General features: G+C 46.8%; 1 protein-coding gene across 2 annotated transcripts in view; it reads left to right on the top strand.

Annotated features, from left to right (window-relative positions):
• The window catches only part of tmem201 (transmembrane protein 201), a 230,513-nt gene that overhangs the window by 186,666 nt on the left and 25,318 nt on the right, over window positions 1–18,529 (top strand). The window contains exon 9 of one of the 2 annotated variants that reach the window (XM_072477916.1): window positions 10,517–10,819. The exons of the other annotated variant lie outside the window; for it this stretch is intronic. Coding sequence (XP_072334017.1) covers window positions 10,517–10,819 — 303 coding nt within the window. The remainder of the gene's footprint in view (window positions 1–10,516; window positions 10,820–18,529) is intronic. 2 annotated transcript variants of the gene reach the window in all.

Genomic DNA, 18,529 nt, shown 5'->3' with positions numbered 1-18,529 from the left:
CCCCCCCCCCCCGATCGGCCGCGCGCCCGAGCCTGAAACTGCGCAGATTTAATCTCCAGCCGCCTATAAGGCCCCCCCCCCCGGCCTCCGATCCCCACGACCAGGGCGGCCGGGGACTGAGTCCGCAGTCGCCACGCCAGCATCCCGACCGGCAATAGGTGGTCAGTTCCACGCCGTCGGGAACTCGGCCAGTCAGGAGCGGAGGATTGCTGTGCGGGCCTCTGGCAATGGCGCCCCCCAGCGGCGGGGCGTACTCCGCGGTCACAGCGGTTTTCGGGGCCCGGAGAATCGCTGGACCGTCGCCGGGTCCGATTACAGCACGAAAGTGGATTCTCCGACCCCGCGCCGGCCTCGATTTTGGCGCGAGACTGCAGAGAATCCAGCCCTGGTCTCCATCATTGACGTCAGACCTGTGCGCTCGCTATGTTCATAGCTTCTGGGAAAAGCAGTGCTTTGGAAGAGTGGGAAAAATCTGGTGTTCTCACTTCAACATCACTCCCAACAACATGTTGAAGGTGGAATCTGGAGAGAAAGAATGAAGGATATCCCAATAGATAGCTAATGTTCTTTTTAAAAATAGGTTTGGGGTGCTCTGCATTTAAAACACCAAATTCAGGCTATTCAAATGGTAATTATAATTGGAATGTCGATAGCAGTAATTAACTCAAATGTTTACAACTTGTGCCCAAGAAAACGCAGGTGTAAAAAAAAACACAGCTGAATGTCTATAATTAAGCCGCACCTGGGTAGACGGTCGAATAGAAAAGCTGCATCCTCATCACGTGAATTATACAGGCGCCAAAAATATGGTTAACATTGTTCGGTTATCCCAAAAGTGCTATCTTTAAAACAAAAGAGGACCTAGCTTATCTTATAATTATTATATCACAGAAATGAATATCACCTGCGAACTCCCCAAGAAATCCTATCAAAGAAACACATGCACTTTCCCTCCAAACCAGCTACAACACTGAGACAATTCCACGCGCCATCAGGTGAAAATGGAAGTTGCAAAGGTTGAATATCTTTTAGCGTGTGCAGCTGAAGACATTTATTTGCTTTAAAAGTAAGGGGTACCCAACAAGGAGAAGAATGTTTAAAAATCAATTGCACAGACATCAAGTTGTTCCTCAACTTGATTGAAGAACAACGCTAGACACTATTCTTATAGATATCGACATCAAAACCCGGCATATTAGCAATTAGCAAAGTCTGATTGATTGTGTAACAATAGATCAAGTGTTTTAGGGGCGGAATGCACATTGAGCCAGTTTTCTATTTTGTAGCCAATTTGCACCGGAGACGCCAATAATGTTACTCTTTTAATGAGTGGAATACTATCCCACCAGCGTCACCAATAATGTTACCACCTCTGGGGTATCTACTTTAGTCAGATATTAGTCTGACCGTTATTAATGAGGATATTGCTTTCAGAGTCGCCAGGTATCAAATGATACCACCACAAGGTTCAACCGGATATTATGTGGAGATGCCGGCGTTGGACTGGGGTGAGCACAGTAAGAAGTCTTACAACACCAGGTTAAAGTCCAACAGGTTTGTTTCGATGTCACTAGCTTTCGGAGCGCTGCTCCTTCCTCAGGTGAATGAAGAGGTATGCTCCAGAAACATATATATAGTCAGATTCAAAGATGCCAGACAATGCTTGGAATGCGAGCATTAGCAGGTGATTAAATCTTTACAGATCCAGAGTCTTTTGCAAGTTCAAGATGTAGCCACCTGAGTTGGCCACTTCCCGACTTAAAATGGAGAACCACAAATGCTGAAGGGAAATTATGCCAACACAGGCAATTATGCCAACTCAGCGTTGCTGAGTGACCCTGTCAAGAAGGACGATTTGAACTTTGGGGGCTTTACTTTATAGTCCCCAGGGGCTTCCCGCCTTTCGGGGCGGACCCCGTACCTGGTTTCAAGTGATTGGACTTCGTTCCAATCGCTTGGTTCGATTTCTCCAATACTGGAGCTATTCCCTGATCGTTGGGTGGTCTTTTAGTGTCCGTTAACCTCTTTTGTGTTGGCTCCTGCTGGCGCCGAGGAGTCTGATCAAGAACTTTACAGAACCGGATATTGATCAAAGACCCAACAACCAGTCAGTTAGCTCAAGTTCAATAATATTTTATTTACACACAAGATTAACTCACACATGCAACATAAAAACACTACAAGCTAAATTACACCTAACACTACAACAACCTGTACTTGACTTCAGGCACCCGGCTTTGGCAGAGGAACACGGCCTTTGTTCGGATCTGGAGTGGCTGGGTCTGGAGAAGTAACTTCGGTTCTCTGGGCTCATCCGTCTGGTAGCAGTCGTTGATCTTTGTTGCTAACTTTTGGTTGGTTCAATTGGCTGTTTTATAACCTTTGCTCTCAAGTCGCCAGGTATCTTTATGATACCGCCACGAGGTTCAAGTTCAAGTAATGATCAATAGGGCAACACACCAATTAGTAAGATTCAAATCAATACACATTTATTATACACAGTAAATCGCTACTTATGCATAAGCTCTACTTTCTAGGCTATTTCTACAACTAACAGGCCTATACTTAGCTTCGGACTGGCCCACCAGGTCAGGGGAACAAATGGCCTTTTGTTCGGGTTCTGAAACTGCGGGATTCAAAGCTGGTATGGACTGGTAGCTAGGAGCGCCTATCTCGTAGCGAGCGTTGACTTGAGACTTACGTTCTTCGAGCGGCAGCTGGACAGGTCACTCTGAGGGGTTGCTTCGCGTTGCTGAGTGACCCTGTCAAGAAGGACGATTTGAACTTTGGGGGCTTTACTTTATAGTCCCCAGGGGCTTCCCGCCTTTCGGGGCGGACCCCGTACCTGGTTTCAAGTGATTGGACTTCGTTCCAATTGCTTGGTTCGATTTCTCCAATACTGGAGCTGTTCCCTGATCGTTGGGCGGTCTTTTAGTGTCCGTTAACCTCTTTTGTGTTGGCTCCTGCTGGCGCCGAGGAGTCTGGCTTAGCCTTGTTTACCTCAAATGTTTTGATTGTTCCCGGGGATCGCTCATTCCTATGTAGGTGGCTGCTACATTACTATGTAGATGGCTGCTTGTATCGATGCTGTCTGGGTTTCTGCAGAGTCTAATACACAGTAAACTTGCACCTGCTAGTTTTTGCCTGCGTTGGCATAATTTCCCTTCAGCCTTTGTGGTTCTCCATTTTAAGTCGGGAAGTGGCCATCTCAGGTGGCTACATCTTGAACTTGCTTCTGGTGGTGGTGCTGCAGGTGGCTTCAGGTATAGGCCGGGCCGAAGAGTGCCGGTGTGTCAGGGCCAAAAGAGACCGAACACATGGCAGTGTCTCTCTTTATCCTTTGGGGGTTTCCCGCTCTTTTGGGCGGTCCTTAACTTTGGACCCAATAGTTCGGCAGGCTTCGATTACTGCCTTCGATTTGAGCCAATAAAGGGGCGGGTGCCTTGATGGCTGGGCATGTCCTGTGCGGTCATTCACCTTGGCTGTTTGGGCTTCCTGGGTGAGGGAGTGGCGCCGATGTGTCTGGAACTGTATCTGATACCTGAGTACCAGTCCTTTGTCCTGGGGAAATGGGCCATTAGAATGCAAATCGGCTCGGGGTTTCGATACTGTCTGGAGGTTCTCTGTTAGCAAATATACATTTAGGCTCTGGGTTTGCCTGAATCCTGTATTGGCCATATTTCCCTTGAGTCTTTGCAAGTATCCATGTTTCCTTTGTAAGTGGCCATCCCAGATGGCTACAATTTCTTAAAGAATGTCTCCATCTGTCACCTCACTCCTTCCCTTGTGTCAAAACATCATGGGAGCTCCACAAAGTTTGTAGCCCTCATATTTTACAAATTGTATCTATTTTCTCTGGGCTGAATACAAAAAAAATCTGGTGACACTTAGAAGTTTTAAATATGATGCTTATCCGCAAGGGACCCGACTGGGAAAGGCCACCTGGCTTGTCCCAGTGCCGAGGAAAAGTATCCCACAATACCTCTCATACAAAGTTTCCTCATTTGCTGATCCAACGTTCTCAGAAAATGTGAATCAGCATCTGCTGCCTTCCCCGAGAGTCCATTCCACCCTTTCTGTAGCTTCTGCGTAAAGCAATTAAGTCTCAATTATGATTTAACTCTGCCTCTTCCAGGTCCGAATGGAAGGATTCTAACAATCCACGATTGTCATGTAACAATAGTTATTTTGTTGTGCATGGGCGGCACAGTAGCACAGTGATTAGCACTGTTGCTTCACAAGCCAGGGTCCCGGGTTCGATTCCCGGCTTGGGCCACTGCCTGTGCGGAGTTTGCACGTTCTCCCCGTGTCTGCGTGGGTTTCCTCCTGGCGCTCCGGTTTCCTCCCACGAGTCCCAAAAGACGTGCTTGTTAGGTGAATTGGACATACTGAATTCTCCCTCCGTGTACCCGAACAGGCGCCAGAGTGTGGCGACTGGGGGAGTTTCACAGTAACTTCATTGCAGTACATGTGACACTAATAAAGATTATTATTATTATTTCTCCCTCTATAATCTTTGCTAATTATTTATAATGATTATGTTCACTTATCATATTTGTTCCAGAAAATCTTGCATCAGGGACTGTTATGTTCCTGAAAATGCTGAAATTCTTTAATGAGAGGAAAGGGGTGGAAATCACACCGTAGATCAACAAAAATAGGGGCACTTTGAATGTTAAAGTCGAATATTGTACCTACCAGGACACCAGCAAAAGTAACCAAATTGAGTTCACAATGACTGTTACACATTTAATCAGGAGAGCTAGACATTGGTTTTATGTAACAGTTAGATAAAGAATTGTAAGATTGCTAGCTAGCTGTAAACACTAATATCTGCATTTTTAAATATAAGCTTTCCTCCTTTGTCCCTCTTCTCCACCCAAATATAAACACAAGCAGCAGGTAGGATGGTGTGGCAAGAGTACATTTTCCTGTCTAAAAGGTTGTCAACGTCACATCTCGGAGCCCCCGGAACACACAATTATCCGATTAATTTATGTCAGTTTTAAGAAAACTTGCATATTCCAAATTATACTATTCAATGTGAAGTAGAAGATAATAGGTTCTGCAGAAATATTTGTTAATTTATTATCTTTCAATTGTTAGCACAGCGCCACCACTTATACATTCAAGCAATGAATGTTACAATTCAGCGACAACTTGCATTTATGTGGAGTTTTGTACCGAGTAAAAGATCCAAAGGCAATTCGCAGAACTGTAATCAGACAAAAATTGACACCAGAGACCGAAGGAGAGACGTTAGAATAGGAAATTAAAAGCTAGGGCAAAGAGGTAGGTTTTGAGAGAGGCGGCGAGATATGGGGGAGTTTAGGGCCGAGACAACTGGCCACAAATAGTGGGCCATGGAAAGTCCGCATCAGAGTCTTCTATTTTAATCTTTAAAAAAAGTTTGCAGTTATGAAGAAATTTAGCCATACATGTCAAGGTACCTTCCATGCAGAACATTGATTAGTCTTCAGTTCCTACCGCTCATCGTCTAGAAATCCATGAAGTGCCGTGATGAGTGGCTTTAGTCTTCCTGAGTGGTGTACTGTGAACTGTTCTCTGATCCAAAGGTTTCTTTTCCTGAATGTCATGTCTGCTGAAGGTGCCAACCGCAAACAGGGTTGTAATGTATTTAGGCAGCCGTGTACTCAGGTGAGTATAGGTGCGATCTTTTGGTTATATGTCTGTTTTTAGCCCCTTTAAAAACATGCTCCTGATTACAAAAATGGCTGGATCGTCTATTATAAAACATGTATCTCAAGCTAGACCTCCAGCTCTCCTCCTTTTCCCTCCCCCTCCACACACCACACAACAGGCTGGCAGCAAAATGACAAAACCTTAGGAAATGAAGGAAGGAAAGGAAAATTGAAGGACAGATGACAGAAAGGGGAAAACAGTCATTTGGTTAAAAACTGCCCCTGAGTATTGTTGAAAAAAAGAGACACGCTGTCCAAGCTTTTGTCTTGTACTCATTCGGGCATTTGCAAGAATGCCACTTGTAAAGGAAACAACAGTTTATATTGCACGAGAAGAGAGAATGGCAGAGTCCATTTCTGACCAATCACTCGTGCAGTATGAAGTGTGGATCCCGTTACAACTGGGATTCTTCCGAATGAGCGCGAGACTAAAGGTTTGGACAGCTTGTGGCTGGACAGAGAAAATAGAAAAAGCAAAGAAGGGTGGGTGTGGTGAACCATGTTCCACTGATACTCACTGCTGTGTATATATATTCACTGTTATTGTTTGTTCCATTCTTATCTACTGTTGTTGTTGTTGCTTCTGTTGGCTCCGCCCCTCGGGCTTTGTATATAGTTGGCTGATCTGTGGCCCTGCCCCCAGTGAGGGATCAGCAGCAGGCAGACACACATCTCAGTGCATTAAAGCCACAATTTAGTTCTATAACTCGCTTCGTCTATTATTGATGGTCCATCAGAAGGATAAAATGATGGGTTTTTGACTGGGATAACAAGCTGGAGATAATCACTGGGGAAGTGCGATGAACGTGTTTCTCCATTAACTTTTTTGGCATCACTTTCACCTTCCTCTTTCACTTCCTGTTCCCTCTGAAGCCTAAAATTCTGCCTCCAACTTTTCTTCTGAAGCCTGGAATTCTGCCTCCAGCTTTTTATTTGTGGTTGAACTTCTGCTATGGTTTCCTATTTCCTTTTTTTTATCCTTTTTATTTTCTTTTCCAGGATGAAGCTATTGCAAATTGCAACATTTAATCCATCAAATCAGCGGCGCTTTGATTCTCTCCTATTCACCTCTCTTCGCTTTCCAATCTGATTCTGCTCCTGCCCTTTTTAATACTGTCCCCTTTTCCCTGTGGCATTAACAATGTTGCTTTTCTCCTTCTGACTCTGGCCTTTTTAATTTTGTTTCCTGTCTTTCGCTTCTCTTTCCACATTGTGGCGGGGTTGACGCCATACGACACACAGCGCGTGTCAGAATAAAGATGGACTGAAGATGGACAGGAGGCGAGGCGAGGGAAGCAGAGAATTCACAAGCAGTGTAAGGGAGAAGAGAAACTAGTGGAGAAGTGGGGACCAGCGTCGTTGAGAGCAGAGGGTGGCAGTGCTGTAACAGTGAAACAGTAGAAAAACGTTACATAGAGCAGAGGAGAGTGGATGTAAATGCAGAAATCGCATGAAATGCCATATTTAAACTTTATTGAGATCTCAAATGTGGTACTATGGCAACGGTTGTCCCTAAAGGAAATCTCGAATTATGTTGCATCTCAATCTGCGTCCCCTCTATTTGGATTGAAACAAGTGCACAAGGCCATTTCTTTGGGGAGTTATTTTCCTGGTGGTTCAGCAAGGGCTGGTTTTGTTTCTGTACCTGGCTCTGAGCAATTGTGCAGATACGGTATCCTAAAATTTAAAAGAACACATAAGACCATAAGACATAGGAGCGGAAGTAAGGCCATTCGGCCCATCGAGTCCACTCCACCATTCAATCATGGCTGATTTCAACTCCGTTTACCCGCTCTCTCTCCATAGCCCTTAATTCCTCGAGAAATCAAGAATTTATCAACTTCTGTCTTAAAGACACTCAACGTCCCGGCCTCCACCGCCCTCTGTGGCAATGAATTCCACAGACCCACCACTCTCTGGCTGAAGAAATTTCTCCTCATCTCTGTTCCAAAGTGACTCCCTTTTATTCTAAGGCTGTGCCCCCGGGTCCTAGTCTCCCCTGCTAATGGAAACAACTTCCCTACGTCCACCCTATCTAAGCCATTCATGATCTTGTAAGTTTCTATTAGATCTCCCCTCAACCTCCTAAACTCCAATGAATATAATCCCAGGATCCTCAGACGTGCATCGTATGTTAGGCCTACTACTTCTCCATCCTGTTGTGAAAGTGAAAACACTCGCTCAAGTTCATCTAGCGGATACAGCCTCATCTAAGTGACCAGTCCTCAAGTGAGCCAAGGGCATTGAGTGTCAGCGGCCTATTTCGTCCTTGGTAAAGTGGGGAGGTGGAATGGGGAGAGAGTCACAGCCATATTTCATCCTACTTTAACCTAATTTTCCAGGAAAGGGTTGGGTCAAGATAACGGAATGCTGACTGATGTTTTGAATTTGTCTGGTCTAGGAACGATGGGGGGGGGGGGTTCACCGGAGCCTTGGAGGTGGGGGAGGCTGCACAATCAGAGAAAAATGCATTGTGCTGTTTTCCCTGACAGTGTTCCCGCCTCCTCCAGCTTTTCCCACAGGCAGCCTTTGTGTGGTGGCAGTACAGCAGTGACAGGAAGTCAGTGATGGTCTCTCCACGGCAAATTTCCCAGGACAGTGCCATTTCAAAAGTGCCACATTGGCTCTGCGATGTGTCAGAAACGTGGTGACTCGGCCAAGCCAGCTGCCCAACAGTAGGTCAGAGCAGCGTGAGAATAAGGGGCAATCTGGCCATTCTATTGATGCAAGTGGCAAGCCCGCAGGTATCCACAGGCAGAGACTCATAAGGGCTGGTGTAGCACAGTGGGCTAAACAGCTGGCTTGTAATGCAGAACAATGCCAGCAGCGCGGGTTCAATTCCCGTACCGGCCTCCCCCGAGGAGGCGCCGGAATGTGACGACTAGGGGCTAATCACAGTAACTTCATTGAAGCCTACTTGTGACAATAAGTAATTATTATTATCTGGATTTTAAGGGCAGCACGGTAGCATTGTGGATAGCACAATTGCTTCACAGCTCCAGGGTCCCAGGTTCGATTCCGGCTTGGGTCACTGTCTGTGCGGAGTCTGCACGTCCTCCCCGTGTGTGCGTGGGTTTCCTCCGGGTGCTCCGGTTTCCTCCCACAGTCCAAAGATGTGCAGGTTAGGTGGATTGGCCATGATAAATTCCCCTTAGTGCCCAAAATTGCCCTTAGTATTGGGTGGGGTTACTGGGTTATGGGGATAGGGTGGAGGTGTTGGCCTTGGGTAGGGTGCTCTTTCCAAGAGCCGTTGCAGACTCGATGGGCCGAATGGCCTCCTTCTGCACAGTAAATTCTATGACTCCGCATTGCAGGAGCAGCTCCGAGAAACTGCTCTCACAGACGGTGCTCAGGGTACAGGGATGGCTGTTGATTCCTCAGCCGTTTCTCAGCTCCCCTCCTTTGAGGCATTCCTCTCAGCAGTGCACTGCTGATTGACCCTCCCACTCCTCAACTTTCCCGCTGTTCGAGGGCAGCACGGCGGTGCAGTGGGTTAGCCCTGCGGCCTCACGGCGCTGAGGACCCGGGTTCGATCCCGGCTCTGGGTCACTGTCCGTGTGGAGTTTGCACATTCTCCCCGTATCTGCATGGGGTTCGCCCCCACAACCCAAAGATGTGCAGGGTAGGTGGATTGGCCACGCTAAATTGCCCCTTAATTGAATAAAAATTAATTGGGTACTCTCAATTTTTAAAAAAACTTTCCCGCTGTTCCTAATTATTATTTTTCTTAATTTAGAGTACCCAATTATTTTTTCCCCTATTAAGGGGCAATTTAGCGTGGCCAATCCACCTACACTGTACATCTTTGGGTTGTGGGGGTGAGACCCACGCAGGCACGGGGAGAATAAGGGTACAGAAGGATATGGGCCAAATGCGGGCAACTGGGACTAGTTCAGCAGTAAAAATTGTGTCGTATGGACAAGTTGGGCCGAAGGGCCTGTTTTCATGCTGTAAACCTCTATGACCCTATTTGCAAACTCCCCATAGACAGTGACCCGGGTCCTCAGCGCCGCGAGGCAGCAGTGCTAACCACTGTGCCACCGTGCTGCCCCGCTGGTTCTAATTAGGTGACAAGCCCAGAGGCGGCCTGCTAATTGGCCGCCTTCCCAAAGATTGACCCTGAAGGCTCGTTGCTTAGCAAACCAGGTTCGGGAATGATAAATGGTCCCAATAACTGAACATATTCTGATTCTGCAGAATTCAGCCCAATCAAACCATTTGTAGTGATCCATCTAAGGAGAGTTGGTGACCTGTGTACAGACTGGCAATTAAACATGACACTTTCCTGTGCCAGCACAGTCCACTGCTATTCTCAAATATTCCTGATTCATGCTCAGGATATCAGATAAATGTTTCAGTGAACGTCCTGCTCGAGGTTTGCATCTTGGGAAGAATTATGTGGCGACGGTGGGTCAGCTGGTGATGGCGAGTTCTCTTTCCACAGAGAAAGTTGCCCACTGGTACCTCGCACCGGGTTACAGCCAGGTCACGTGTTTGGACGATACCATAAAAAAAAGTTCCTGCTCTGTGGAAAGAGAACTCGCCATCACCAGCTTACCCTGAGGGCATCCAGTTCCCAACCGTTCCGATGATGCCCGTTACAGATGGTACATGAGGCCAAGAAGCCTGCAGTGCATAGAAAGAAAAAATAGATCCTGATTCAATTGCTCCAACATGAAAATGCTAAAATATCTGACAAATTATGTATGAAAACATATAGTTAAGACATGTCTTGTCAGAGTTTACTGATAATGGATTTTTGGCCGTTGAGACGAGAAACTGAAGCACTGCAATTGTATTTTCCCTTTCTGTAGATTATTTCTCCTTGAAGTCAGGAAGTCGGCCATCTTCTCCTTCAATGTCCCCAACCCCATCAGTGGCAGGATCGGTGGCGTCCAGTTCCGGTTCCTTGCACCACCGGCGCCCCCTCATCAGTCCAGCCCGTCTCAACCTTACGGGGCAAAGGCTCAAATTGTTCACGGAACACACCACGGTCCAGCAGGACCCAATAAAGTTGGTCCACAAGGCCTGGCCCACTCCAAACCTGTCGGAGGACGCCAACGTCTCCAGTAACGTTCTGACACAGGATGCGACCCATGCCTCTTCTCTCAGTCACAGTACGTACTTGCAAAAATTGATTTGAGAAGCGCTGCCTCTCTCTCTCTCGTACTTTTCGAAATTCAACATCTGAGGGTGAGGTGTCTCCTGTTAGTTGTTTCACCAGCGCGTTGTTGCGGATACAAATTATTTTACTGACTTTTTACAGTGCCAACAGTAGGGATTTAACCCCCTTAAATTTACTTTGGTACCTCCGCAAAGGGTTTATCCCCACCCCAGTTCACCTAACTGGGATGCTTACTCGGGTAAGTTTTCATTTTGTGGATGCGTCTGAGGAATTGTCACATCGTCCTCCTGTCCAATAAGAAACGGCACTGGAAACGGCAATCCCAGTATGACAATGTGTGGTGCAGAATTTTGTCAGAGGGAGCAATTATAAATCTACCCGACCTAATAACTTGATTTCTAATTGTGTTTAATTTGTTGTGACATTTAAGTATAATTGGATGTTGTAACTCGTTGAATTGGGCAGGAATTGGATATGGCAACTGGAGGAACTCCCTTACTGCAATGCTGGAACCTTTTCAGCCTTTGGAGTTTGGGACAGTTTTTGAATTTCTTTTCCACAGGGCTGATTTTCGCCCTCTCCCCTCCCTGCCCCTGTCCCCTCCCCTGCTGCCATTGTCTTAATTCCACACAGCAAAACAGTTGTCAGAGGCGTTGAGACCTGCAGCCCTACTTTGGTACTTGTGACAACAATAAAGATTATTATTATTATAACCTGGGGACCAAATGGGAGGGCCGCCAGACCAACGCTAGCGTCCTCCACGAAGCTGCCTCTACCAGCATCGAAGCCCTACTCCTCCTGAACCATCCCCAGTGGACGGACCATTGTGCCCGGACACCGCCTCCCTCGGCAGGTTCTCTGCTCCCAGCTCTCTGCTGGCCAATGCTCTAATGGCTGAAAAAGGATATGTCCGCTCATGGATAAGAGGCATTAACACCCCTCGCAGCGAACAGCCCGACGTAGCTCCACCTGGCTCCATCGAGGCACAAGCCGCTTCCAGGTGCCGCAACGTGACAGCGAGGCAGAACACTGGTGGCAGAGGAAGGAGAGCTAAGCCAACAAGGGCTGCGAATTCCATTGCCCCCACCCACGCCACAACATGCCCCCACCGCGCAAGAACTTGTGGATCCAGAATCGGGCTCCTCAGTCATCTGAAGACCCGCCTAACCTGACGAGCGCCATCCTTTTTTGAGGGATGAGATAGCCCTGCCCGAGAGAGACATGAATACCTTAAAGTTGCCCCCAAAACCTATCCACTTGCTTCAGTCACTTTATGCAATCCCTTCCGCAAACTGCCCAGTAGAGGACTATTGAAAAGGAACATTGCCATTGTTTTATTGAACCCCGGATAGGTTACATACTCAAATAAAACCGTTCTTAATGTTTAAACAATACTTTAATTGACCCAGTTGGAATTAACCACAATCAACTTTTTTTTTAAAGCATGACTTAATGCATTCCTGGACATATTACTGAGCCTCAGATTCCCTGCTTTATGCTGTGCACATTTTAAAAATGTGGTCAGTTGTAAATTGAATTTGAGTTTGCTGCAGCTTCTGTGATACTAGTCATGGACAGTAATTTCTTAGTAAGTGATCTCTGATGGAAGACTGTTAACTTCTGTATCTCTGGTCTGCCATTAGCTGCAGGTTGATGTCTTACCTCACACTGCATCCCTCCAGTTCAGCTCCCCACTACCTGCCCGTTATTTCCTGTGTCCTTAATCGGGTGGCCTTTGCAGAAGATTCAGTTCAGACTTTTCCAGGTTACATTCCTATGGGTAGAATGCATGCTGATCGACACATGCACTTGAAATGTGAAATTTTTAAAACATTAAATGTTTGGCCTGGACAGCCCTCTCGCAATCCTTATCTTCTTTGAAAGTGTAGCAACATTAGAAGGTAAGAAATGAATTAATTGTTTCTTTTATGAATTTGGACATGGGAAGGAGATGATAGCAGGGAGTAGGCCATTCGGCTACTTGAGCCCTCTCTGCCATCCCAGCTTTTTCCATCAGTGGGTTCGCTGAGGTCTGTCTTCAATTTACTCACCCTAGTCCAGTAAAAGTCATTAAAATTGATTTACCATTTTCATACTTTTCTCCGATATTTCAGCTGGGTAATGAACCCCCCCCTTTTGTTTCAACTTGTAAGCCTGTGACTGATTTTTCCAAATGCTTAACGTATGAAGTTCCAATCTTACAGGACAGAAGGGAGCTATTCGAGTCCACCCAGCCTTTGGAAAAGCTATTCAATTAGACCTATTCCCCTTCCCTTTCCCCAACGCCTTGCAATTACCTCCCCCTTCAAGCACATACACCTTTTGATGGTTGTGATTGGATATGCTCCCCCTATTCTTACCAAACGTGCATTCCCCATCAGCATAGCTCAATGTATAATCAATTCCTACTCATCTCACATCTGACACTTTCACACATTACCTTCAATCTGTATGGTCTGCTTACCAACTCTTCTGCCTCTGGAAGAAGGTACAGGCTGCTAAATTAGCCGCCAAATATAGAATCCCAAAGAGCAGACTAGGCAATTCGGCCCATCGAGTCTGAACTAACCTTCCGGAAGAGCAGCCTACCTAGGTTGACTCCCCATCCCCAAAACCCGAGCTAATCGTTGGACACTAAGGGCAGTTTATCATGGACAATCCACCCAACCTGCACATCTTTGGACTGTGGGAGGAAACGGGAGCACCCGCAAAAAGCCCACGCAGACACGGGGAGAAAGTGCCAACTCCACACAGATGGTCACCCAGGGTCGGAATCGAACCTAGGACCCTGGAGCTGTGAGGCAGCAGTGCTAACCACTGTACCGAGAATCAAAGACTTTGCAACTCGTTCTTTGTGATATTTGGTTTTGGCTTCGTCGGCAGTAGACTTCGCATTTACTCATTCGGGATTTTAAACACAACTCTGTTTAAAACTCCTCGGAATGTCGGACAGCCCTGTTAAATCTCCAACAATGACCCTGTTCAGAGGTGACAGATTAATCGACCATTCTGCAAATCAATCTTTCGTACAAATCTTCACCTTCCTCGTGGCAGCTACTTTTAAAAACAACCTTTCACTGTGACCCTAAAATGATTCTTGTAATGTTTGTTTTTGTCCTTTTTCAAAAAATGTTCCAACAAACACTAGATTAAAATGTAGAACTGATGCTTCTAATCCTGGTTGTCAGATTCCAGTGTTGTTTTGTCTTTTTTTGCCAGTAATTCCTTTTATTTTTCGTTTATAATTATGTTGACTTCAATTTTGCGAGCCGCCCTGTAATTTCAGTGGCCTGTTGGATTGAAGGTAGTGGCTGCCTTTTATTGAACTTAAGCTACAAGTGAGAAATCACATATCATTCTCGGCGCTGATTAGGTGTCTCACTTTATACAAGAGCAAAATACTGTGAATGCTGGTAATCTGAGCAAAATGTTGGCGATAATCTGCATCTGTGGACAGACGGAAAGAGAATCAACATTTTAAGTCGATGACCTTGCTTCAGAACTGGAAAAGGTTAGAGAAGTAACTGTTTGAAGGGAGCACGGAGACGGGAAAGGGAGGAGGGGGAAGGCTGTGATTGGGCACGAGGCCGGAGAGATTGAACAACAAATAGGATGATGGTGCGAGGCGTAGGGAGAAGTTAAAGAAATACAAAATGGATCCAGAGGAAGTGTAAATTCTAATAGCTCAATCAGTGTTGAATTTCAAAAGCTGCAATTTATCCGATTAAACAATGCGGTGCTGTTTATTAAAATAAATTTAGAGTACCCAATTCATTTTTTACAATTAAGGGGCAATTTAGCGTGGCCAATCCACCTACCCTGCACATCTTTTTGGGTTGTGGGGGCAAAACCCACACAGACACAGGGAGAATGTGCAAACACCACACGGACAGTGACCCAGAGCCGGGATCGAACCCGGGTCCTCGACGCCGTGAGGCAGCAGTGCTAACCACTGCACCACCGTGCTGCCCTGATGGCCTGCTGTTTATTGAGCTTTTGTTGAGCTTCGCTAGAACATTGGGGGGGGGGGGGGGCGGCTGAGGACAGAAAGCTCAGAGTGGCAGTGAGTCAGGGAGTTAAGTGTAGGTGACTGGATGGTCAGGGTTGTGCTTGGGGACTGAACAGAGGAGTTCTGCAGAACAGTCGCCCAACCTGCGCTTGGTTTCCCAAATGGAGAGTTGACCACGTTGTGAGCGGCGGACACGGCGTTGTGTTTAAAGAATTACAAGTAAAGATCTGTTTCACCTGGAAGAGGTGTTTGGAGGGTCGAAAAGGAGGAAGTAAAAAGGCAGGAAGGGGTTGCCCATCCTGTGCCTGCAAGGGAATGTGAGGAGATGTTGGGCAGTGATTGAAGAGTGGACTAGAATGTCGCAGAGAGAATGGCCCCTTCAAAGTGATGAAAGAGGAGTGAAAGATGTGTTTGGTGGTGGCAGGACCCTTGAGATGTCAGAGAATTGTCCGTTGAATCGGAAGGCCAGCGGGATGGAAAGTGAGGACATGGGGAGGCGTATCATAGCTCCAGGAGGGAGGGGAAGGGCTGGAGGAAAAGTGTGAAAAATGGCATAGACGTCATTGAGGGGAATCGTCGATTAAAGAACAAGGAAGGCATATTGGAAGCAGTGGTATGAAAGCTGGCATTAGAACAGGTGGAACGAAGACTGAAGCACTGAGAGAATGGAACGGATTCATTTCATATTATTGCTGTTCCTTTGGAGGAGCTACATGTACATGGCGGAATCAAAAGAGGAGTTTAAAATGGGGCTGCACCTTCTATTTGGAAGAACCCACATTATTCAGCATTATCATAGAATCGTGGAATTTACAGTGCAGAAGGAGGCCATTCGGCCCATCGAGTCTGCACCGGCCCTTGGAAAGAGCACCCTACTTAAGCCCGTGCCTCCGTCCTATCCCCTTAACCCCGCCTAATCTATTGGACACTAAGGGGCAATTTAGCATGGCCAATCCTCCTAACCTGCACATCTTTGGACCGTGGGAGGAAACTGGAGCACCCGGAGGAAATTCACGCAGACACTGGAAGAAAGTGCAAACTCCGGACAGTCACCCGAGGTCGGAATTGAGTCCGGGTCCCTGGAGCTGTGAGCCAGCTGTGCTAACCACTGTGCCACCATGCCGCCCATTGCTGCTGTTGATTTTGGAACATTTTGCAGTGAAATGAGGGGAGTGCAGTTGAAGAGTGCTGGCCAGCTATAGTGCCTCCTTGCCCGTGAGGTAGTCGCAAGTTTCATGCTCCAAGACACCATTACTCAAACTAGACCAGCACTATTTGGCAGTAATTTTCCTCTGATCTGTGCAGTGAGGCTGGCATCTGGGAAGGGAAAGATTGGTGAAGTGGATACTCCCCAAACCTCCTTGAACCCTAGATCTGCATTCTCAACACACATGGTCCAGTGGATACTCTCCAAACCTCCTTGAACCCTAGGTCTGCATTCTCAACAAGCGTGGTCCAGTCTGTGACCATCTCGGATTTGTTGGAATAGAATGTTCTATTATTACTTCATATAAACTTGATAATCTTACACCGAACGTATGTAAGGGCAGCCTGGTGGCGCAGTGGGTTAGCACTGCTACCTCACGTGCTGAGGACCCGGGTTCGATCCCGGCTCTGGGTCACTGTCCGTGTGAAGTTTGCACATTCTCCCCGTGTCTGCGTGGGTTTCGCCCCCACATCCCAAAGATGCGTAGGTGGATTGGCCACGCTAAATTCCCCCTTAATTGGAAAAAAATAATTTGGTCATCTAAATTTATATTAAAATAATAATAAATCAAATAAAAACATTTCAATGTAATGTGAACTGGGTGGAGTTTAATGTAAACACCCTATCAGGGTCTGAATTTTTAGTGTTTTTGAGATATAAATGAACAACGCAGGACATGCTTCTTGTAAAACTATCTGACTGGCAAGCACCATCATTTTGTGATAATGTTTGATATCCACTGAGAATGGAACATCTTTCATTCATTTTAAGTCTTGCAGTGTAACCATAAAGCACCTGGTACAATGGGAGCTGGCTATAGAGTAACATTTATTCGCTGCCTCGCCTTTTCCGTACTGCACTGATTTAATATACTCCATTTGACGTAGCAGCCACCTTTGTGTCCTCACTGATTCAGATTCCCAATGAACCTACTCCTCCCTCAGCACCAGATTGAGTCCCATTCCACGCAGGATCTGAACAATCAGCTGGCACACAGAAGCCTTGCACCCTAACCGCCTCAGCTGGATTCAAGTCAAGAACCGTAGAAATGTTACGCTGCAGAAGGAGGCCATTCAGCCCATCCTGTCTGTGATGGCCAAGAATCCGGCGGCTCATTTTAATCCCACAGTCAAGGAACCAGGGGCTGGATTCTCCGGCCCACATTTCTGTCTCAGCGCCTGGTCAATGGTGTTTCCAATTGTGGGGAAACCCCCGGGCTCTGGCAAAACGGAGCATCCCGCCGGCGGAGAATCCAGTCCCAGATCTTTTTTTTTTAAACATTTTCGTCCAATTAGGGGGCAATTTAGCATGGCCAATCTACCTCCCTGCACACCTTTGGGTCAGAGGGGTAAGAATGGCACGACACTGGGAAGTTCCGAGGAACAAAGGGACCTTGGCGTGTTTGTCCATTGATCTCTAAAGGCAGAAGGGCAGGTTAATAGGATGGTGAAAAAGGCATACGGGACACTCATCTTTATCAATCGGGGCGTAGATTACAAAAGCAGGGAGGTCATGTTGGAATTATATAGAACATTGGTGAGGCCACAGCTGGAGCACTGTGTACAATTCTGGTCGCCACATTATAGGAAGGATGTGATTGCACTGGAGGGGGTGCAGAGGAGATTCGCCAGGATGTTGCCTGGGATGGAACATTTCAGTTATGAAGGGAGGTTGGATAGGCTTGGGTTGTTTTCTCTGGAGTAGAGAAGACTGAGGGGTGACCTGATGGAGGTGTACAGGATTATGAGGGGCATGGACATGGTGGATAGGGAACAGCTGTTCCTCTTGTTTGAAGGGTCGGTTACGAGGGGACACAAGTTCACGGTGAGGGGCGGGAGGTTTAGGGGGGGGATTTGAGAAAACTTTTTTTTACCCAGAGTGTGGTGACGGTCTGGAACGCACTGCCTGGGACGGTGGGAGAGGCGGGTTGCCTCACATCCTTTAAAAAGTACCTGGATGGGCACATGGCAAGTCTTAACATTCAAGGCTATGGGCCAAGTGGTGGCAAATGGGTTTAGGTTTGGCAGGTCAGGTGCAGACTCGATGGACCGAAGGGCCTTTTCTGCACTGTATTATTCTGTGAGACCCATGCAGACACGGGGAGAATGTGCAAACTCCACGCGGACAGTGACCCGGATTGAACCCGGGTCCTCAACGCCATGAGGCAGCAGTGTTAACCACTGTGCCACCGTGCTGCCCTAAGGAGCCAGAAGTGCCAGGCAATTGGCATAAAACACATTTCCACCCTGTATACTTGCAAATGATGCAATCTCTGGTACAGCATACATTTGTAGCTTTCTCCAGGGTTTAAAAGGCAAGTAAAAGGGTGCAAACCCTTCCTCTAGTATTATTGTATGCTATAATATCCCCCCCCCCCCCAAACTTGCAAATACTGTTATCAAGGCTCTAGTTTATCTATGGGATTGATCAGTTTTAAAAAATATATGCTTATTCAAATTTTTTCATCATAATCAAGACAAACAAAA

This window comes from Scyliorhinus torazame, chromosome 16, assembly GCF_047496885.1.
Source record: "Scyliorhinus torazame isolate Kashiwa2021f chromosome 16, sScyTor2.1, whole genome shotgun sequence".
In the NCBI taxonomy this organism is placed as follows: domain Eukaryota; kingdom Metazoa; phylum Chordata; class Chondrichthyes; order Carcharhiniformes; family Scyliorhinidae; genus Scyliorhinus; species Scyliorhinus torazame.
This window is presented reverse-complemented; position numbering and strand designations above follow the sequence as displayed.